Source organism: Radiomyces spectabilis (genome assembly GCF_025331425.1).
Source record: "Radiomyces spectabilis strain NRRL 2753 chromosome Unknown BYT42scaffold_18, whole genome shotgun sequence".
NCBI classification, from domain to species: Eukaryota; Fungi; Mucoromycota; class Mucoromycetes; order Mucorales; family Radiomycetaceae; genus Radiomyces; species Radiomyces spectabilis.
In genome coordinates, this window is record NW_026251943.1 from 499,584 (window position 1) to 520,068 (window position 20,485).

General features: G+C 42.6%; 9 protein-coding genes across 9 annotated transcripts; 8 read left to right on the forward strand and 1 right to left on the reverse strand.

The window, feature by feature from the left end:
• The first annotated feature begins 1,123 nt into the window (after positions 1–1,123).
• Positions 1,124–1,902, forward strand: BYT42DRAFT_589643 (uncharacterized protein). Its single transcript, XM_051570404.1, has 2 exons — positions 1,124–1,384; positions 1,451–1,902. Exons 1-2 carry the CDS (start codon positions 1,191–1,193, stop codon positions 1,503–1,505), a joined length of 249 nt encoding a protein of 82 aa, XP_051418463.1. The 5' UTR covers positions 1,124–1,190; the 3' UTR covers positions 1,506–1,902.
• A 1,487-nt stretch (positions 1,903–3,389) lies between these two features.
• On the forward strand, positions 3,390–4,333 carry BYT42DRAFT_161312 (uncharacterized protein). Its single transcript, XM_051562327.1, has 2 exons — positions 3,390–3,442; positions 3,509–4,333. The coding sequence occupies exon 2, from the start codon at positions 3,658–3,660 to the stop codon at positions 4,147–4,149; it is 492 nt and encodes a 163-aa protein (XP_051418464.1). The 5' UTR covers positions 3,390–3,442; positions 3,509–3,657; the 3' UTR covers positions 4,150–4,333.
• A 1,835-nt stretch (positions 4,334–6,168) lies between these two features.
• BYT42DRAFT_589650 (uncharacterized protein) lies at positions 6,169–7,508 on the forward strand. The gene is made up of 2 exons (XM_051570405.1): positions 6,169–6,782; positions 6,952–7,508. The coding sequence occupies exons 1-2, from the start codon at positions 6,350–6,352 to the stop codon at positions 7,050–7,052; spliced, it is 534 nt and encodes a 177-aa protein (XP_051418465.1). The 5' UTR covers positions 6,169–6,349; the 3' UTR covers positions 7,053–7,508.
• Positions 7,509–8,539: 1,031 nt separating this feature from the next.
• BYT42DRAFT_505893 (cytochrome P450) lies at positions 8,540–10,195 on the forward strand (the record flags this gene model as incomplete). Its single annotated transcript, XM_051565056.1, has 2 exons — positions 8,540–8,996; positions 9,078–10,195. The coding sequence occupies 2 exons, from the start codon at positions 8,540–8,542 to the stop codon at positions 10,193–10,195; spliced, it is 1,575 nt and encodes a 524-aa protein (XP_051418466.1).
• A 1,054-nt stretch (positions 10,196–11,249) lies between these two features.
• Positions 11,250–13,558, forward strand: BYT42DRAFT_589661 (sphingosine-1-phosphate lyase). The gene is made up of 8 exons (XM_051570406.1): positions 11,250–11,503; positions 11,582–11,760; positions 11,865–12,179; positions 12,275–12,419; positions 12,499–12,708; positions 12,793–12,920; positions 12,979–13,089; positions 13,161–13,558. The coding sequence occupies exons 1-8, from the start codon at positions 11,303–11,305 to the stop codon at positions 13,516–13,518; spliced, it is 1,647 nt and encodes a 548-aa protein (XP_051418467.1). The 5' UTR covers positions 11,250–11,302; the 3' UTR covers positions 13,519–13,558.
• Positions 13,559–14,764, reverse strand: BYT42DRAFT_589662 (uncharacterized protein). Its single transcript, XM_051570407.1, has 5 exons — positions 14,620–14,764; positions 14,495–14,561; positions 14,054–14,423; positions 13,743–13,991; positions 13,559–13,681 (listed from the first exon to the last, which is right to left on the reverse strand). The coding sequence occupies exons 1-5, from the start codon at positions 14,721–14,723 to the stop codon at positions 13,629–13,631; spliced, it is 843 nt and encodes a 280-aa protein (XP_051418468.1). The 5' UTR covers positions 14,724–14,764; the 3' UTR covers positions 13,559–13,628.
• A 707-nt stretch (positions 14,765–15,471) lies between these two features.
• Positions 15,472–16,894, forward strand: BYT42DRAFT_589666 (peroxisomal membrane anchor protein conserved region-domain-containing protein). Its single transcript, XM_051570408.1, has 4 exons — positions 15,472–15,923; positions 16,003–16,087; positions 16,153–16,352; positions 16,413–16,894. The coding sequence occupies exons 1-4, from the start codon at positions 15,570–15,572 to the stop codon at positions 16,743–16,745; spliced, it is 972 nt and encodes a 323-aa protein (XP_051418469.1). The 5' UTR covers positions 15,472–15,569; the 3' UTR covers positions 16,746–16,894.
• Positions 16,895–17,000: 106 nt separating this feature from the next.
• BYT42DRAFT_161595 (uncharacterized protein) lies at positions 17,001–18,231 on the forward strand. The gene is made up of 3 exons (XM_051562328.1): positions 17,001–17,044; positions 17,130–17,292; positions 17,346–18,231. The coding sequence occupies exons 1-3, from the start codon at positions 17,037–17,039 to the stop codon at positions 17,733–17,735; spliced, it is 561 nt and encodes a 186-aa protein (XP_051418470.1). The 5' UTR covers positions 17,001–17,036; the 3' UTR covers positions 17,736–18,231.
• A 435-nt stretch (positions 18,232–18,666) lies between these two features.
• On the forward strand, positions 18,667–20,107 carry BYT42DRAFT_505574 (peptidase S8/S53 domain-containing protein; the record flags this gene model as incomplete). Its single annotated transcript, XM_051565037.1, has 5 exons — positions 18,667–19,016; positions 19,120–19,244; positions 19,311–19,430; positions 19,505–19,844; positions 19,918–20,107. The coding sequence occupies 5 exons, from the start codon at positions 18,667–18,669 to the stop codon at positions 20,105–20,107; spliced, it is 1,125 nt and encodes a 374-aa protein (XP_051418471.1).
• Positions 20,108–20,485: the final 378 nt, after the last annotated feature.

Genomic DNA, 20,485 nt, shown 5'->3' on the forward strand with positions numbered 1-20,485 from the left:
CAAACAAATTTATCAACACCTTTTTTTCTCTCGTTGTGTTCCAATGAGGCGAACTTTATTTCGCCAATTATTATACTTTTTTTTTCTTTCGAAAAAAAATCTTTGGTTCAAATCTATTGATCACTTTTGGGCGCACAATAGTCTATAGTTACTAACATGCGAAATGTGCGCACAAAAAGGACACCCTTATCAACCAGTGCGAGCATTTTTTAGACTCAGTAACCAGGCGGCCTTCAAACCCTTTGCCAATGGGACCCCGAGGCCCGTACCGAAACCGTCAGACCCTTTCTCGTGTTCTCTTCTCCTCAGTTCCCAAAAGCGATATAATTCGCATCAATTAGGTCCTGTTTTAGTTTTGAGCTGGGTTTTTTACGGTTCTGCTGAAAACTAGCGGAGAGGATGGATAAGAAGCTACGCAGTGAATTGAGTTGTGGAAAGATCACTTTGTCAAATGTTACACTATGTCGACAAATTCGAGATCCCACAAATGGGCATTTTTTGACACTATTTTAGTTGATTGACTTTAATAGAAAGATCAAGCGAGAAAAAAGGGTCAAGGAGAGTTATTCCATGTCTTTCCATGTCGCATCATGATGTTTGTTGTTTTTCTTCATTTACTTCATGGCAGTCTCGAGGACTCGGTTCGTTTTGAACGACGCAATGGGGTACACATGGGTTGTTTTGCCGATCCACTTGATGCACGATGGGTACACACAATTTTTTTTAAATTGAAATCATAACCTGTCAGTTGCAAGACAGCCATTCTGTAAAAGGTAAAAATGCAGAACTTGGAAGTGGCCACCCATGACAAGCAAGTGTCACCGCATGCTTCGGGAGTTTATCAGAAAAGCTTTAACTTTAAAAAAAAAATGGTTGCCACAACGGCACTCTTCCATTTTAAATGTCCGTCTTGCCTTTTAGTTTTTGGTATCCACCTTGTTCCTTCCCCCCCAAAGATGATGATGATATTGATAGATTCGCATGGCAATGGCCACTTTCATTGGTTAAAATAGTTTTCCGCGCGACTATCCGTACCTGATCATTTTCGTTTTTGATCCCTCCCTTCCGTTGTAACATGTCATTTTTCCACTATATCTGTCATTCCGCAACCCCCCCCCCCCTTTTTTTTTTTTCGTTAGATTGTCTCCCATTCCCTTTGCCTCCGAGCGCCCGATGAGCATAACGCACAGATGGTATGGCTGCCGAGCGCACATTTATTTTATATAAATATATACTACGTTGGTCCAACTTTTTTTTTCCATTTTTCTTTTCTCTACAAAATCATTAATTCCAGTTCAACCATTTCGGAACCATACTTGCCTTTTTACATATCGGTCAACATGTCATTTGCTATCAAACCTCTGAATTTGCAAGGCGGTCAATGGTAAGTGAATCTTTCACTTCACGGCATGGTAGCAGGAACAGTAAACTGATACATTGATCTACTTAGCTCTTGGTGCGGAAAATATGGCCACAAAAGACCTAGCTGTCCTCTCTTGAAGTAAACGCATTGTTTCTTCGAATCCAACATCACACTTTGTTACCCAACCATGGATATCCAACAAAAAATCACAAGCATGCATCACTTCCCAACTCGTTTCCTTTCAAGACTTTACAACACCGGGATCCATTCATTATTACCATCATGTTCTTTTCTTTTTTCTATCATTGATTGTACATATACATCTTTACTACTGGCCATCACTTGAATTATCATTTCATATTTCTTTCTTTGTGCGCACATACACAAAATTATCAAAAAAAAAAAGTTTCTCCCCATGCCTCATTTTTCTTTTTATGAATCTTATTTTTTTTTTCTTTATCATTCAAAAAAGTTGTAATTTGCTTTTCTTCGCATTTTTTTTTTCATTAGGTTTATATTAAAAAAAAAAAAACATTCAAACTTTTGCTTTCTTCACTTACAATGTTGTCCGATTTTAGTCTCTCTTCTGTTGCAAGACTTTTGTGGATGGAAATCTAAAATCCGTTAATAGGTACCATGGCGAAGAATGATCTTTTTGCTTACAGATCAGTCGAGTGATGTGCAAGATATAAAAAAAGGGACATCATGTTGAAGCCAAATGTGTTTATCACGAGAATGGTGCTGAATATCCTAAATCGATCCGTCTTTTTGGGATAAGCCGAAACAAGCATGACATTGCATAGCCCAGTCGCCACTGTATGCTGTTATCGTACCAGGGCCTTCAAAGGCGGCCCAGTATTTGGATTGCACCTTACACAATCGTTTGACGTTGTGTGCTTCTTTTTAGAAAATCAGATCGCCGCCGAGCGTAAACACCGAGTCAGAAGAAAAAGTTTCCACAAGTTTCCATCGGACTTGTTGATGTTGCGTCAAAAATAAACGAAAAACCGATGATGGGTCAATGCATGAAAACGGCCAATGCAGGGATAAGATGGCCGATAAGTTGCAGTTGCCGTCGTCTTGCGTGCACATACTAGAGCTATTTACACCCTAGGCCCAAAAAAAAAATTCTTATCACGGCTAGAATTAGAGTAGTTTCAACGCATTAGTTCCGTTGGTCAAAGGCAAAAGATGAGAAAAAAAAAGGATCCCATGACAACCAGGCCCACCTAGTGCGGGCCTAGCCTAGCCTCATAAAGATTGACTGAATCGGAACACTCGGATGAGGAAGCCCGTTTGAGTAACAATCATTACCTGGTGCAACACGCATGGTGTCAAAGTTGTGTTTCGTTGCGAAGCAATTTTTTTTTTTTTTTTTGAAATAGGATACACTATTTTTTTATATATTTTATCCGTATCTTTTTCCCTTTTGATGAAATCACTATAATAGACATGGAGGCGAGACTGTGCCATCAGTGAACCAACGGATTTTTAATGGGGTAATTTTAGTGATGTTGCTTTTTTAAGCCTGGATACGCCCTGTTGCTTCGTTTGGCCATAAAGTGTCACACACGTCTTTTTGGTAGACCCATCGAATTCCAAGCATCGTATGTGTTTTTTAGTTACTAGACTGTCCTTTTTTTTGGTCTCTATTTTATTTTCATTTTCTATCTTCAGAATTACTATTCGTACAGCAAATCCGCTTCTTCGACTTGCCTCATCCATCTATCATTGCTGTAAGAACGTCTTGACACAAAAAGGCTAGCACCAACTACTTGGCTGTATAGTGCATGAATGATATTGTCCGTGCTGACAATCGTCGGAATTGAGTTTAGGTCATTTCGTTTGTGTTTTCTTTTTCCCTTAGTGTGAGTTTACATTCTCTGAAAGGTCCGTGACCAAAACATAGAGACCAAAAGTCGTTTTATTACAAAAACTCGTCATCATCGTTTGTTTTTCGGAATACATTGCTTGCTTTCTTGTTTATTGTTGATATTCGCATCGTCGTCATCTACTTTGCGTAAACTGCCTCGTCAGTAACCACATGTTCGAAGCCAGAGCAATACATATAATTCCTCGGTTAGCTTCAGTCCTTTTCCAGAGAATTCAGGTCCACCAACTGATCCACCGTGGGCCGTCTAATAGTCTACAGTGTGATCGTCGGCCTCCTCCCTCTTTATCGTTGATCACTGAAATGACAAGCCACACGCCGGAATTTGAAATGATGGGGACATTCCCGTTTGTCAATGACACTCACTTGAACGTGGGCTGTCTTTTTCTTTTGGAAAGGAAAAATGTCCAACGATGAAAGCATCTTGGATATTGGTCAACGTCCTTCTCGGCAACGGCGTCATCTTCCCATGGCAGTAGATACGTTGAAAAAAAGCACGTCAACTCCATCGCGACGTGTCAATGGTCAACGATTGAGCTTGTTCAGAATGACCTACCGTGACAGTGCTTCTCCTGTGGGCCGTGACATTGCTCCTCCCATTGTCGACGACAATGACAATCTGGACAGTCAAGTAATATCATCAGCACGGGCTAGAACCAAGTCGCTCAGAAGACGACATGGTTCGTCGCGAGTTCCTGACCGTTCCTATCCAGGGTCTTCGTCGCCACGTTGGTCGCCAAAATTCAACCCACGTTGGTGGATATGGCTTGGATGTATAGCGTGGGGTTTATTCTTGCTGATTCGGATTGGTGTGAGTTATTCAGAAGCCAACTATCATCAATTAAGCATAGTGCAGTTTCTACTGAATACCTGGGGCCGATTATTCAACATGTAAAAAAAAAAAAAAAATCTAATCTCATCATCCTTGGTTCCATGCACAACCAGGAAACAAAATATACCTGAAGTTTCTTCCAAACCACGAGTTCATGAGGAAGGAGAACCCGTTTATCATGCATTTTGGCGTGAGGGGTTGAAGGAAAAAAAAAAAGACTGCCATGTGATGGTTTATCGAGAGGTAGAATAAAAAATTTCAAGTCCAATCAATCAACAGATGACGAGGATGATCAAGGTTCCCACCCCTTTTTTCTTTGTTGGATTCTTTTTTATAATGATTTTCCCTTGATGTAAGCAATAAAAATATCATCTTCAGTGAAAAGTAATCAAACCGTGATGGTTGATATCCATTCTAGTGAATAAGAACAATCATATTGCTATCCAAAAATAGGACGCCTGGCTGGGAGGGAAAATCAGGAGGAGAATATAAAATAAAAAACGATGGGCACGGTGGTAAGCGCGGATTGACACGATGCCGCAGATAGCTCTCACTACCTGCAACGGCAATTCACAACGAGTTTGAATATTCGATACCAAGTCGATGATGATCCCTGTCATTTCAAATTTAATGACTTGGGAAAAAGAAAAGAAAGGGGTGGGGGTCATTTTTTCTTTATTCGAAGGAGTCCATTAAAGAACGGTGCTTTTTTTTTGTTTTCATTTAGCTAAGCGTGTCTGACTGAATAATCTATGCAACGCACGAAAAAGAATACTAGGAATATGAACCTGATATTTTGTTCGAAACGCGTTATTATTCACTGGCTCCATGTAGACCGGCTGTTCGAAAAGTGAAAACGACCCGTGGCGTTCTTCTTGCCATCAGATTAGATAAGCAATCATTATGCGCTCGTTTATATTGCTGTATTATCATCTTCTTTTTCTTCTTGTTCATTGTTTTCAAGTTTTTTTTTACTTTGCTTCTTTCTTTTTCATTCTGTTGTCATGTCCTTGGATTAAGCTCAATATTCAGGGGCAAATTGTTTCAGTCGATGGGGATAGCCAAAACCAATATTTCCACTACCCCTGACTCATCGCTTTCTTGAATCAAAAAGATACAACTGTGCCTTTCAATACAACCAGTAATCACAGGTTGCAAGATAAAAATTTACATTGTCATTCCACCATCGCATTATCGCTTTTTTTATCTTTGCTTTTCTCCAAAGGGGGCTATCTTTTCTTTTTGATATGGGAACACAGCATAATAAAGCTCGGATCACGCACCTTTTTTTTTTTTTTTTTTTTTTTTTTTTTTTTTTTTAAAAAAAAGGGGTGTCACACACACATCATAACCCAAAACCCTCACCTGTCCCCCAAAAGCGGTCATTTTCCTTCGCTTCATCCCCTCTCTCCCCCCTTTTCTTCTGATGGAATGTCATGAAAAAAAAAGTTAAGGTCGACAGGCGTCAAGACAGTTGTGAGTGACCAGCATCAATCTCTCATCGTTTGAAGTATACAATCCACGAGCTCATTAGTGGATGGTCTTTTTTTTTGTGTGGTCGGTATGGTTGATGAAATAGGGTCGTGGTCTCATCTGACGCCATCCGTAATCGAATGAATCACAGGAGATGCACTAATTGGAATAGATCTGCGTAAATGTCCTATCCCATAATTTTTTTTTCGCAAGCCAAAACGCTGATACTGCAAGACAATAACAAAGAAAACTAATCAAAGGGATGCTAAATACGGAATTTTCTGTTTCTACGTGGGAAAATGAAAAACCAGAAAGGACACTTCAATAAATGAACAAAAAGACAAAAAACAAGTGTAAAGGAAGTAAGTTATGACCAACCAATCATCCTCATCAGCTAATGTCAAAACTTCGCTATTTCTTATCACACGAAAACGCAAAAAAGGTTTTCGTTAGCATAAGCAATCATACGAAAAAAAAGAGGATCCTATTGTTTAGATACGAAATCCCCTATTTCTACTCCACAAACAAAAGGAAGACCAAAAGAGAGAGAGAGAGAGAAAAAACATTATAAAACGGGTTGAAGCGACGTTTTTATCTCCTCTCTCTCTTCTCTTCTCTTTTTTTTTCTTCTTTTCTTATCTGTGAATATCCCCCGCCCTTTCTTTTTTTTTTCTTTCCTCGTCAAGTTTTCATTTATATTGTTTTTAGCTTTCTTTTTTTTCATACACGTACAAAATATATTATTTTCCCGCATTCCTTGATTCCGGAAAGGAATGCCTCTTGAAATACGATGACGTTTGAACGATCACAAGATAATCACCCTACTGCCTACCATCATCCTCATTATCCTACCATGAATCCCGCGTCTCTGGATACCGATGTGCGTCTAGACCCGTGGCCAACAGAATCCAGTCTTATTGATTATGACCATGTGCAAGCAGCGACAGCCACGATGACACCGCCGGCGGTGACGACTTCAGCTTCATCCCTGTTGGCACGACCCAAAGGATCGCTGTCTTCTTCCACAGCCGCGAGCCCACCTCTGGACCCGTCTAAACCATCCCATCCAGAATGGGGAGTCATGAAAGAGCAGGATTTTCATCCTCTCACTCTCAAGCATCAACGCGATCTCGAAAACCTATTTCAATCCGGTGCATCCATTGCCGACTTTTATTTCTGGCAGGCCAACTTGGGCGGCTATTGTATGGCGGATATGATTCAAAGTAAGTTGAACTGGTTATTAACGAGTTTAAATCACGCTTGAACTTCGTTGATGATGCCATACAAAAACAAAAAATCTGCCAGCTTGCATTTTTTTTTTTTTTGAACAGGAGTGCAGTCATATATGAAATGTTTTTGATCCTGGTGGGCTTATGCTATTTTTTATTGTAGACATGGTGATTTCATCGGAAGGTGTGTTCGTACTGGTACGCCGCATCGTGGAAGGTGCTCCTCACCCTGGAAGAAGAAAGAAGAAGCGTACCACGAATTAATTGTTTGACAAACAGGAAAATCCGATGATTCCGTTCCCCTTTTTGAATCTTGTTTTCTTTTTTTTGTTTTTTTTTTTGTTTGTTGGTGCTCATCTGCTCTTCCCTTCTTTTTACCTTTTTCTTCCCTCTTTTAAAACCACATTCTATAACCATTTGTATTGTGAAATGGCTTAAAATTTCTCTTCCTAGTCATTTATATCGTAATTATAAGCTCTCTGTGTTCTTTCGTTACTCGACATTAAAGCTGTCCCCTTCTATATCTACTAAACAAACCAATCTGTTTGCTTTTGAATATGCACGTTCATCATTTTTTTCCGGGAATCTAATAATTTTGCTTGAGCAGAAATAAACTTGGTGTCTTGTGCCCAATAAGTATCAAGTCTAAAATACGCACGTCGCTTAGCATCACTGTGTCTATCTCGAAAATCCGAAAAACGTCTTTTCTGGATTTCAGGAAAGGATCCATGTTTTCTCTCGACAAAAGGGCGCAACAACCACCCTTGATTCATGCAAGAAATGGGTCCTTCTGTTTTTGAACCTGACACAGCCATTTCAGAAAATAATGTTACTACCTTTTGTCGTGACATAGTGTCTTCATCAGATGCCAGCCATATCATTAGAGTACGCAGGCGGATCCGTGCCACTGTGCCATTTGATTCTGGTAAGTATATTTATATTAGAGAATTATGCTTTATTATCTAATCGGGGCCTTTGAACTTGGAAAAGCTTTCTTCAATAGATTAAGAAGGGTGAGTAGAGGGGGCAGGAAGGGCCATGTGATGGCTTGTAGTCTTCGAGAAATCGCCTTGTTACTTGAGCATCAAATCTGTTGCAGAAGCCATTTCTTTCCCAGTCGATTGAATAATGCACAAGGCCTTGCAAATTATGTGCCCAATTTTCACCGACGTAAGCTCCAGTTGTTGAATGGACCGGACAGCTTGGCAGCATGGGTTACATTCGTACCAGCATGTCTTTGGGCAATTACATCGCCAATTTCCTTTTGGATAGCTAGCATAGCATCTAGATGACAAGCATCTCCTGCAGGTAACCGCCCATCGTGTTCTGGACTACAATATTCTTATTAACCTGGGCATGAAATCTTTGGAACGAGAGTCTTTATCATTTTCGGCCTGCCTTCTTTTTATCCTCTTGTTCCTACTGTGGCGCGTTGTGGCCTTATCTCGAGTTGTCATGCCAAAGTTGGTGAGTGGGAAAAGGTAAAGCTCCAACTTTCTATAAAAATGAGGTTATCGGTTATTAAATCAAAAAGTGGAATCTGTGGCAGTTGGGTCAATAGGGCCAGATATGAAAAAAAGACAAATAAATTGTATTCAGCGGCATGAAAGTTCACTGCTCACCCCACATGCGCGGACTTAGCTCAGGTTTCACCAGGTTGAATTGAATTAGCGACGGCTTGAAAAAAAAATGTTGATTCAAAGACCTGCCCTGCCTGGGTTGGAATTTTCCATTTGTTCCCTCTCTTCATTATGATTATTGCCGATACCCGATTATCCCAACTACTTCATCGGTGGAGCAAGGAAAACCCTTACTTGTCCGTTACCGCTGCAGCTGCAATTGTATACGCCACTTGGAAATTGGCACGACGTCAGCGATCCAAAACGACCGTCGATTCGGCTCTCGTTCCTAGCCTTGTTCCCGGCGGTGTGCCGTTTTTTGGCCACATGTTGGCCTTATCCAAGGACCCCGAAGGATTTATCAACAAAGCAACCGCCGACTATGGCAACGCTTTTCGCATTCGTATCCCGGGACAAGATCCATACGTGGTATGTGGACCGCTCGTTGCAGAAGTCCTGACATCGTCTACTCGATTGTTAAGTTTCAACGACGGCATCCAAACCGTTGTACCCATGTATCGGGTCATCCACACTTGCTATGACCATAAATTTATCGGGGAAGGAACATCGCCGCGAGAGAAAAATCCAGGTATGTCTCCAACCAGTTCCATTCATAATTTTCCATCTGTTGCCTTTGTTATGCGCTAAACTTTCCCATTCCCGCACGCAGTATCGTACCCTATCAAGCAGAATTTCAAGCCCCATCTTCTTGGCGTGTTCACGGAACGAATGCAGACGGCATTTCTCAACTATTTGAATAAAGAGATTGTGCTTGCGCCAAACGAACAACGAACCGTTGACGTGTGGCGGTTTTTCACGCGAGGTGTATCGCACGTGTCGTGCCCTTGTTTTGCCGGTAGCAAAGTGGGCAACGACCAGGAACTGATTGAATCCATGGCGGTTTTCACGCAAAAGATCGTCAAGGCAGGCTTGATGTTGTCGTTTTTCCCTACCTGGCTGGGCAATTTCGTGGTGAAACGTTTCTATTCCGTCGAAGGCGAACTGGATCTTATCATGAAATTGCTGCTGCCTGAATTGCGTCGTATGCGCAACAATCCCGACCACGTCAATGACGAAGTGTCATTTGCTACCATGACACTGAATATGCGAAAGAGCGACGGATCGTTAAGAACACCGGAAGATGCGGCTTTCTGGTTCAAGGATATCGCGCTGGCCAGCATTCACACCACATCGCATTTTGCCACATTTGCGCTTCATGAACTCGCTTGTCGTCCTGAACTGGTGCGTGCGTTGCGCCAAGAGCTGGCCAAACTCGACGTCCGCACCCCGGAAAATGTGGGCGCCATTCCGCTGATGGATTCCTTTATGCGCGAAACCTTGCGTTGGAATGGAGATTATCTCGGCCTGCATCACTTGGCTCTGCAAGATGTCGCTTTATCGAACGGTCAAGTCATTCCCAAAGGCAGTCTCGTGGTACTGTCGGTCGATCAAATTCATCGCGGTGATTATCTGGGAATGTCATCGATGGAGAACAAGGACACTAAACCTGCGTGGGTGTTTGACCCCTATCGCTATGTTCATGACGACAAACCAAGCGCTGTGCCCGACACGGGTTATATTGCCTTTGGTCTAGGCGCACATGCTTGCCCGGGCCGCTATTTTGCTGTCAAAGAGATCAAATACATGATGGGCGAAATCGTTATGCGATTCGATTTGAAGACCCAGTCTGGCCAACGCGCCAAAGATGTCATTGCTTTTGGCATGAACCGTTTCCCTCCCACCGAACCTATCATTTTTACCGGTATCAGCACTCCATCCACATCCTGAATTTTTTGATTCACAGCTTCCTCTTTCGCCGATATAAGCATTGATCCTTTCTGTAGCATGTCCTCTCTGTTAATCTGATGGATATGGCTCACGTTCCCTTTCCTATTCCCCTTTCCATCTTAAACCAAAGATCCGATGATCCTTTAAATCATCTTTGTCTCTCCATGACATTACAGCTACTGAATAAAACCAAACGGTATCTGCATTTTCAAAAATTTGAGATCGAGCACGAACTTGTCGTTGGAGTATACTTCAACTGGATCGGCTCTCTTCTACGTCATCCCTACCAATAGCCTATGTCGACTAGCCAGCAGCCACTGATAATATGAGAGAAAGAGATGGAAAAAATTGACACAGTAAGAAAAAAATGACATGATTCAGTTGCAGCAAAATGGTAATTCGACAATTACAGACAATTAACCCAAAGACGGAATATTGAACAAATGGTCACTGTTCGAACATGCGACAAAAAGCTCAAAAAGGCCGAGCGGGCAGACATGTAGCTCAATGAGTTCAGGAGAAAAAAAAGCTTTTTAAATTAGCTTCTTCATCCCTGGTTTTCGTTGTATGCAAATGCACAGAGGTTTCCAACACCGCTCACACCACATGCTTTAAGAGACTATGATTGCAAGTTGAAACGTATCCATGATACGTTGCCTGGAAAACTAAGCAACAATTGTAAATCACGTTTATTTTTTTACATGCACACAAAAAGCAGAGCACTGAATATTCATTGGTGTGACCCAGCCGCGCCGATCACCTGCGACAGCTTGTCGCCTTGTTTGGTCGGGCCACCATATGCAGGTTGGTTTGTGGCGAACAGAAACCAAGGGGCAAGAGATGGAAAAAGAAAGGGGTCACTGGTGCCCGTTTTTTACTTTCGTACGAGGTGTCATTTAAGAATGAAGCGATAACAGATTTGCGATAGAAATGAAAACTCTGTTCAAAGAACTATCACATGGAATGTGTTCATGATTGTGTGACAGTGCGCTGCAGTGAATAGTGAACCGGTGGCGGGGTTTGAATAATTTTCAGAGAATGGGTAAAAGAGGGAGAAATGCCCAACTTTAAGTTTTTCACTGACACTTCTATTTTTTTTCTTTCATCATGGCCAAGTCTGGATTGAGTTCGTCAGCTCTCACTCGGCTAGCTCAGACGAGCCGTATTTTGGATAATCCAAAATGGAATCACCTCAAGAACATTGTCTTTTTTCTCGTCGTGATCAACTACTGGTGCAAATTCTACTCCAAGGTCGTGGTCGGTGGGCCTGTCCGGGCAGTCAAGGACTTCAAAGCCCATATCATGAGTGTAAGTTTTCTTGTCATTGGTGATGGCCAATGTTCACATGACAGCATTGTTAAAGAAACCCACGCTCTTACTTTTTAGGTATTTTTCAGACAACTCCGTCGTCTTCCTTCAGTGCAAGCCAAGATCGATGCCGAGCTTAACAAGACATTGGCGGAAATGGAGCATTCCATGACATCGCGAGAAGGAGATATCGTACCCAATTATAAACTTCCTCTTCACGGTCTGCAGAACGATCAAGTGTTGGAACGTCTTCAAGCGTAAGTAGCCAGTGTCCTAATGGATTTGTTCTTTCCCATCGAAACCTTCATGCTTACATAACAGTCATGCTCAATTTTTCCTGCTTTGTTTGTTTATTCGGCAGATTGAGAAAGATGAAGGCAAGGGACTGGGAAGGTGGCAGGGTCTCGGGCACCATTTATCACGGTGGTGAAGATTTGACGAATCTGTTGGCGGAAGCTTACCGTTTATTTGCCGTTTCAAATCCTCTGCATCCCGAAGTATTCCCTGGTGTGAGACGCATGGAGGCTGAATCGGTAGCCATGGTCTTGAGCATGTACAATGCCCCCGTCACCGGTTGTGGTACCATGACCAGTGGTGGCACCGAAAGTATTATTATGGCTTGCAAAGCGTATCGTGACATGTATAAGGATTTGAAAGGCATTCGATACCCTGAAATGTAAGTTATTTTCTTGGGTAACCAACCCTGCGTCGGAGGTATAATATCGGATGATCTTACGGGTCGATGTCGTTTTTTTTTTTCCATTCCGTTAGGGTGGTTCCCGAAACGATTCATGCTGCTTTTATGAAGGCCGCAGGTTATTTTAACATCAAGCTGATCATGGTTCCCGTTGATCCAGTTACCTACAAAGTGGATGTAAAAAAGATGGGACGAGCTATCACACGCAACACAATCATGGTAAGAACCACAAAGATGATGCGACCTGTGAATGTCAAAACTGAGAAACAAGCGGTCACTGTTTTTCTTGCTTGTTTAGATTGCGGGTTCGGCGGTGAACTTCCCTCACGGTATTGCTGATGATATTGTGGCTCTGGGCAAATTGGCCAAGAAACACAAGGTCGGACTTCACGTCGATTGTTGCTTAGGCAGCTTCATCATGCCTTTCCTCGAAAAGGCCGGTTTCCCTACCACACCATTTGATTTCCGAGTCGATGGCGTCACTTCGATTTCATGTGATACACACAAGGTAATATAGCACGCACACACTCACACGACAGGGTATGCACTCCATTCATCCATCGTATTAATTATATTTTTTTTTCTTTTTTAGTATGGTTTCGCCGCCAAGGGATCTTCTATTGTCATGTATCGTGACAAGGTGATCCGTAAATATCAATACTTCCTTTGCGCAGACTGGACCGGTGGTATTTATGCATCACCCAGTGTGGCGGGTTCAAGGTAAGATGATGTAAACATCTGATTCTCACGACGACGAGATAACTCACGCGAAATGTAGACCTGGTGCGTTGATTGCCGGTTGTTGGGCAGCATTGATGAAGATGGGTGAAGATGGTTATTTGGATTCCTGCAAAAAGATTGTCGGCGCTCGAAGCAAGATTGAAGCTGGGTAAGCATTGTTTGAAGGAAGGCCAAAAAAAGAAAAAGGCAAGGTATTGATTTCGTCGCGAATTTCAACAGTATCCGAGAAATCCCTCAACTTCATGTCAAGGGAGATCCCATTTCATCTGTGGTAGCATTTGGTGCCAACGACCCGATCAATATCTACGATGTGGGTGATGAATTATCGAAACGTGGATGGGATGTGAGCGCATTGCAAAACCCCCCGGCTCTTCATATTTCCGTAACGCTTTTGTGGGTGCCTAGCGCAGACCAGTTTGTGGAAGATTTGAAGGATGTTGTTCTCCATTTGGTAGCTAACCCCACCGGCAACAAAGGCAGCACCGCGGCCATTTATGGTACCGCAGCAAGCATACCGGATAAATCAATCATCAACGATGTGGCGGCTGGATTTATCGATCTTTTATACAAAGCATAAACTTTCTTTATTCTTTTATCGTTTATTTTATTATAAAAGGGCAAACAAACAAAAACAAACTTCTCGGATCGTTCATCATTCTTTTCGATGTGTTGTAGGTTATCGTTTCATCATTGTTCTCGGCGATGGACTGTACGAGCATCGGCTTGTTGGGTTGGGAATACTATGATTGATGATGAGGGACGCGACTTCAACGGCTTGGCGAAAAGAGATGTCAGACTTACCGAGCATATCGCAAATATTGACGTGAGGAGGTCGTGAAGCAGTAAATGTGATTAGTTCGGCAATATCCTGGCCCACCAAAGGTTCGACGCCTTTGTACACGTTGTCTGCTTTTTCTTTATCGCCTCGGAATCGTACGGTGGAAAACTCGGTGTTGACTAATCCAGGGCATATTTGACTGACACGTATAGGTGTATTCACTAGTTCATACAGCAACGCTCGGCTGATTGCGTCTACGGCATGTTTCGAAGCTATGATAGCGTTAGTCTTGCTGTTGTGTGATGTACGGCAACGGGGAATGAAAGAATATTACCGCAGTAAATACTACCGCCTGGGTAGCTTTGTTTACCAGCAACAGAGCCCAGGTTAATGATATGACCTGTCTGTCGAGCTTTCATACCCGGTAATATAGCCTGAGTGAGGAAAACGAGTCCTTTGACGTTGGTATCCATCATCGTGTCAAATGCTTCCTCCGACACGTCCGCCAGATGATCCACGCCAATCACCAAGCCGGCATTATTGACTAATACATCAATCTTTTCTTTCAAAGGGATGACAGCACAATCGATATATTGCTTTTTACTAACATCCAAAGCGACTGTGTGGATATCAATGTTTCCATATTGTTGTTTCAGCTCCTTCTTCAGGTTCTCCAGGCGTTCCAATCTTCTGGCGGCCAGAATCTGTCAAAGACGAACTTTAGAACGAGGTTCAACCAATCTCGATATTGAATAAGTTCTATCTTTTTACATACAAGATTGGAACCCTCTTTAGCAAATTCGCGCGCACAAGCTTCTCCAATACCTGACGACGCTCCTGTGCTAGCACACGTTGAGTGATCGCTTGGCCGCGCGTGTAGTTTTGCACTTGTCGGCTTACATCAATACATTCTTTCCCTTCAAACGGCCACCGCTGTAATCTCGCTTGCTAAGGAGTGCAAAGGCAGTGCGGGAGGTTCGGTGCAAGAGTCGTTCAAAAAGCATGATAGTTTGACAAGGAAAAAAGTGCAGTGTGAGAAAAAAAAAAAGAAACAGCACGAAATTTCGTTGTGCCACTCGACGTGAAGTTTTCAACCGCCGCCTGCCATCCCCGCCCTATGCGCGCTGTTTCCCAAAATGGAAAATAATGATGGAACTACAGCGTTGCGCTGGGGAATCTATTCCCAATGTCGGCACTTTGCATTCAATCATATCCATTCAACGGTCACAGCAAAAGCAAAAGATCCATCCACAAAGATGTCCAGAATAACATCAGCAAGCTTTGAAAAAAGAAGGTAGTTCGTATATGCTTCATGCTGTATTTTGGACTTTTTTTTTGTGTCTTCCATATATTTGGGTGGTACGCTAAACGAACAGACCTGTCTGTGCGAATCAGGCCATTTGTTAATGGTCAAAAGAGAGTTACAGCCAGTTTTCCCAAAAAGGATCAAATATATATCATATAGTAGTCATCCTACCGTCAATAATTCACGGAAGATGTAAATTTTTTATAGATTAACCTGTCCACGACTTTGCTGCTTGCTCTTCAGGAGAGAGAGGAAACAAAAAAGAGACACAACGAAGGGTTGGTCAGTGTTGGTCGTCAAAATTTCCACTGGAAGAAAGTTCAAAAGACAATGATTGGTTATTTGTTCATTCTCCGCCGTAGATACCTGAGATGATGGGCTCATGTGAAACTGGGATTTTTTGTCAGCAAGAACGATAAAAATTTATTATACCTGTAAAAGTTGCCCCACACTTTGTACGCCCGCTTACACAAATTCCTATTCTCTTTTTTCCCCTCCTTCCTTTTCCACCCTTTCTACTTTTGCTAAGCTTGTGAAGTTCATCATGCGTGAAGATATGATCAAGTCTGCCGTTTCCTTCTTATCGGATCCGAAGGTGCAGTCTGCGGCCTTGGCCAAGAAGGTCTCATTTTTGGAATCCAAAGGCATGACATCCGAAGAAATCGAAGAAGCCATGTCTCGTGTCAGCGGCAAATCCACCGGCGCATCCACTGCCGTAACTACCACAGCAGCGCCTGGAGGAACGCCTGGCGCAGTCACCACTACTGTTCCCGGAGGTATGGTCGTGCAAACTGCTCCGCCGCCCGTCCCACAGAGATTATCGTACGATTGGCGTGATGTCTTTATCGCTGCGGTATTAGCCGGTGGCGTCAGTTACGGTGTATGGACTTTGGCCAAGGTACAGTTAATCATTCACCTGCAATCAGTACGGTCGATAGCTTAGGATTAACCTTTGTTTCCTATTTTTTTTTTTTCAGAAATTGTTTGGTCCATGGTTCAAGGTGCCTACGCAAAAGGAATTGGAAGAAGATAAAGAAAAGTTGGATGCTCAATTCCAAGCTGGTAAGTGGACCAACAATGCGCTGCTAGTGGGATAGGCAAGACTGATGCGGATGTGATCATTGTAGTGGAGGATTCTTTGAAAGACATTAAAGACCAGACCAACGAGGCATTGACGACGGTATCGAGTCAGTCCAAGAAGGTGGAAGAATCATTGGAAAGTTTGGAAGGTGTATTGAAGGATCTCAAGGAAGGTGATGCATCTCGAGATAAGGAATTTGAAAAGGTCAAGGGAGATGTTGATTCTTTGAAAGAATTGGTACCAAAGGTAAGCAATAAACCGGATTATCTTGATGAATAGAGACTGACATCGAGAAATTGATGGCAGATGTTGGACCGCAACAAAGAAGCGCAGGCAGCTATCTTGAATGATCTCCAGAACGAAATTAAATCGCTCAAATCATTGATGTTGAGCCGACGACCTACCACGCCCGGATCTTCGTTGCTTGAGCAGGGATCAAGCAGCAACCCCATCCAGTCCCCAAGTACCCCCGGTGCAAGCACCGATGGCTTGTCTCCTCGATTGGCCGCTACGTTGAACGCTGGCAACCGACCGGGTATTCCCGCTTGGCAAATGGCCGCAGCCTCCAAGGCCAACGCCACCGCCAGTTCCGAAGCCAACAAACCTGCTGAATCAACCGAATCCGCCGAAGCAGCATAAACTGAGACTGAAAAGAAAAGGATATTGCAACTTGCTACAAAAGTAAAGCCATTTCTAAAATAGATTCTATGGATACCAAATCAAGAGGAATAAAATCGATGGAATGAAACTCTATAAGAATCAGAAAAAAATACCAGTTTATATGATCATTTCATTTCTTTTCAAGCATTCATCCTTATGCTTGTGGCTTTGAAATATAACAATCTCGATTTTTTCTTTTCCCGCTTTTTTTTTTTTTTTGTGCCCTGAATCTTTGCTCATCAACACAGTAGATCTATACTTGTATTCAGTATGGTTAGGTAATGCGGTTATATAAACTTATTACCTTGTAAAGATCTTTGGGACTGACTTTGTTGATGACAGCTTTCAATGCGATGCTTGCAGCGACGTTATCAAGAAGCCGAAATTGAAGTTTCATCAACAACGTTGTCATGCTACTTTTACTTGCATTGACTGTTCAACAACTTTCCAAGGAAACAGCTGGCAACAACACAACTCATGCATCACCGAAGCCGAAAAATATCAAGGTGCCCTGTACAAAAAGAAGGTAAGCTCTGATCGTTTGCCACATCGTCGCCATGGTGCTCACGGATACGTCAGGGTGCCGCGGGCAAAGCTGCAGCCAAACAACCCTCAAAGCCTGCAGCACAAGCTCCAGCACCAGCAAAAGCACCCGTATCGCTTATAGCGGAATTGAAGCAAATGGAAGCTAAAAAGACGGACGAATCCGATAAGAAACGAACATCTGACACTGCCGATGAAAAACCAAAGAAAAAGTCCAAGAAGGAAAAGAAATCGAGTGCAGAACAAAGACCGTTGACGGAATGGAGTGACACGGAGATGGAGAACGATTTAGACAAAAGTTTGGCATTGGCACTGCAAAAGGTGCTCAAAGATGGGGTATGTGCTTATCTATTTGCTTGGATTGCCCATGGCAACAATAACACACAATTAACGTTTAAATATGATGGACGCTTTTTCCTTTTTTAGAAATCGCATACTCTTTCGAAGCTTCGACGAAGCATATACAAGATGCATGAAAAACATCCAAAGATGACAGCAACAAAGGACACGAAACAGGTGCTTAAAAAGCGTTTCGATGAGGCTTTCCAATTGCGTTTGGAGAATGGTGTCATTGTCTTGTCGTCAGCGACCACCGATAAATCTTGAAAAACGGTCCGAGCTCCATTGTATGTTTTTCCAGGCGGCTTGAAACAAATATGAGACATCTGCTATTGAGACAAGAGGGAAGAAACATTGCTCCAATTTTCATAAGCTTTAGACCTCACGGTATTCATAGGATGTCTGTAAATGATACTACCATAATTCACATTTTGATAAACCATTCCTTTCATGATCCTGACCATGCGGTGATATTTCAAAGGACATGCAAGTATTGGGGTGCTAAAGACAGTGTTCAGATGATAAAAAAAGGTGATGACAAGTTGATTGTAACTCTCCGTACAAACAAACGAAAGAGTATCAGTTTATCCATGATAATTTAAGAATAGCCACATGAAATCAAATAAATCCTCTTTTTTGGATTTTCAGCTTCATCACTGCTTGTCAACACTACGAGATGAAAACCTTTATTTTCGGCTGCATGCTGGCCTCCACAAGCATGCTGGCCCAAGCTTACGCCAGCATGCAAGCGACTCACATAATCAAACTAAAAAATACTGTTAACAAAACTGCTGGTGAGTGCTCAATTTTTTGCATGATAAAAAAGTTTTTTTTTGTTTGGTTCGTGTCATCTCATCCCTGGTTAATAGCATATGATTTCATTTTGTCGCGTCATCACGCTTACGTGCTTGCCACGCACGCCAAGAAGATGGAAATGCTGAATGCCACATTGTCACCTCGCGATGCCATCAATGAGGAGGATGGTTACGTGCATCAGAGTGCGGAAGAACTCACGTTGATGGCGGACAATCTGGGGAAACAACTTTGGTTGGACTCCATCGACATTGGCTCTGAATTCGTGGCGGTCTCGGGTGTATTTAACGACGGCAATTTCTTCAACTATTTGAATGAACAACAAGAGATTGAATACGTCGAACCCAATCAGATTTACAAAGCCGCAGTCGTGCTTCCTCAAGAAAAATGGCAGTGGAACGATAAACCGACGTGGACTCAACAACTCGTTCGTTCCGGCAAATCCTTGTACAAGCGAGCCGTCAGCAAAGTGGCTTCTCCCAACTGGGGATTAGCCCGCCTTAACCAGCGCGAGAATGGTCATCTCGAAGAATACAGTTTTGATGAAGAAGCCGGGTAATTAATTGTTCTGTATTTTTTGAATTCTTTATACATATTGAAAATTCAACTTCCGAACTGTGACCTCCATATTCTAACACTTCTTTCTTCTAAAATGTAGTGCGGGAATCCATGTGTTTGTCCTTGATACGGGTGTTCATGTGGAGCATGCCGACTTCGAAAACCGTGCGGTTGTTTCGGCTAATATGGTGGCCCATGAAGACGATACCGATTTTGGCGGCCACGGTAAGAAAGTTGGCCACTTACTTCGTTTTTAACTGCAATAACGGTTACTCAAACTCAAATGAATAGGAACTCACGTTGCTGGCAAAGTGGCCGGTAAAGTGTATGGTGTGGCTAAAGCGGCATCGATCCATGCTGTCAAGATTTTGGATAAAGCAGGTGACGGAACCACCAGTAATCTGATCAAGGGTGAGATTTTTTTTGGATATCAATTCATATGAGATGATGTGGCTGACGGCATGTTTCTTGTTTTATTTGTTTAGGCATTTCGCATGTGATTCAGGTCGCTCCACGTGGCAAAAGCTTAATTAATCTGTCACTTAGCGGACCGAAATCGCGCATGATTGACGAAGTGTTGAGCAAAGCGGTCAAGGAGTTCAACATTCCTATTTTTGTCTCGGCGGGCAATGCTGGTAGTGATGCTTGCTATTTCTCGCCTTCTTCCAACGGTGATGTGTTTGCTGTGGGTGCTACAGATATTAACGATGAAGTCCCTTTTTACTCGGATATTGGACCATGTGTTCGTCTTTACGCACCGGGCTCCGACATTAAGAGTACCTGGATTGGCGGTTTAGACGAAACAAAGACCCTGGATGGCACAAGGTAAATTTGGAATTTGTTTCTGCCTCTCTCCCTTTTTTTAATACGATGAGCGCTAACGTATGACAATGACTAGTATGGCCAACCCTCATGTGGCTGGTATTGCGGCGACTTTGATGTCTCGCAAAAATTATGCAACGGCCAGCGAGTTATACAACGATTTGACGGCCTTGGCCACCAAAGACATTCTGGCCTTCCGCTCCACAAGACCCGACATGCCAAAGAGCAACAACTTGATGGCCTACAATGCCGTTGGAAACGAATAAGAGTTTGAAATCATAAAATGTACACTTCTTTCTTGATAAAAATATGTATGAAAATAAAATAAAGGAAGTTCACTTGAAATCATTCAGTTATTTTACTTGTTCACTTTGGAAGTATTGATCAATCTCATATAAAGGCTGTGCGTCCCGAATCAAATAGAGTGATGTACGTATACTGTAATGCCGATTTAGATCATTCTCTTCTTGGAATCAAGAGAGCAAATATAACGTTATCTTTCACACTTTTTCTGTTTTGCTTGTTTTTTTTGTATCTGATGATCTCCATGGTTGTCTATCAGACACGGCTGTCTAGATTTTATGTTTGTTTCTTATCTCTTTTTTTAATGGTTTCTCTGTAGCCAACATGGAGACCAATGCGGG

What these genes read in the sequence shown, in the direction of transcription:
- BYT42DRAFT_589643 (XM_051570404.1), top strand. Translation starts at nt 1,191, where the DNA reads ATGGTATGGCTGCCGAGCGCACATTTATTTTATATAAATATATACTAC. An exon ending in AATTTGCAAGGCGGTCAATG is followed by an intron (nt 1,385 to 1,450) that starts GTAAGTGAATCT and finishes TGATCTACTTAG; the next exon opens with CTCTTGGTGCGGAAAATATG.
- BYT42DRAFT_161312 (XM_051562327.1), top strand. Translation starts at nt 3,658, where the DNA reads ATGTCCAACGATGAAAGCATCTTGGATATTGGTCAACGTCCTTCTCGG.
- BYT42DRAFT_589650 (XM_051570405.1), top strand. Translation starts at nt 6,350, where the DNA reads ATGACGTTTGAACGATCACAAGATAATCACCCTACTGCCTACCATCAT. An exon ending in TATGGCGGATATGATTCAAA is followed by an intron (nt 6,783 to 6,951) that starts GTAAGTTGAACT and finishes TTTTTATTGTAG; the next exon opens with ACATGGTGATTTCATCGGAA.
- BYT42DRAFT_589661 (XM_051570406.1), top strand. Translation starts at nt 11,303, where the DNA reads ATGGCCAAGTCTGGATTGAGTTCGTCAGCTCTCACTCGGCTAGCTCAG. An exon ending in TCAAAGCCCATATCATGAGT is followed by an intron (nt 11,504 to 11,581) that starts GTAAGTTTTCTT and finishes CTTACTTTTTAG; the next exon opens with GTATTTTTCAGACAACTCCG. An exon ending in CCCAGTGTGGCGGGTTCAAG is followed by an intron (nt 12,921 to 12,978) that starts GTAAGATGATGT and finishes CGCGAAATGTAG; the next exon opens with ACCTGGTGCGTTGATTGCCG.
- BYT42DRAFT_589662 (XM_051570407.1), bottom strand. Translation starts at nt 14,723, where the DNA reads ATGCTTTTTGAACGACTCTTGCACCGAACCTCCCGCACTGCCTTTGCA. An exon ending in AAGGGAAAGAATGTATTGAT is followed by an intron (nt 14,562 to 14,619) that starts GTAAGCCGACAA and finishes AACGTGTGCTAG; the next exon opens with CACAGGAGCGTCGTCAGGTA. An exon ending in AGGCGGTAGTATTTACTGCG is followed by an intron (nt 13,992 to 14,053) that starts GTAATATTCTTT and finishes ACGCTATCATAG; the next exon opens with CTTCGAAACATGCCGTAGAC.
- BYT42DRAFT_589666 (XM_051570408.1), top strand. Translation starts at nt 15,570, where the DNA reads ATGCGTGAAGATATGATCAAGTCTGCCGTTTCCTTCTTATCGGATCCG. An exon ending in GTGTATGGACTTTGGCCAAG is followed by an intron (nt 15,924 to 16,002) that starts GTACAGTTAATC and finishes TTTTTTTTTCAG; the next exon opens with AAATTGTTTGGTCCATGGTT. An exon ending in TGAAAGAATTGGTACCAAAG is followed by an intron (nt 16,353 to 16,412) that starts GTAAGCAATAAA and finishes AATTGATGGCAG; the next exon opens with ATGTTGGACCGCAACAAAGA.
- BYT42DRAFT_161595 (XM_051562328.1), top strand. An exon ending in GTGCCCTGTACAAAAAGAAG is followed by an intron (nt 17,293 to 17,345) that starts GTAAGCTCTGAT and finishes CGGATACGTCAG; the next exon opens with GGTGCCGCGGGCAAAGCTGC.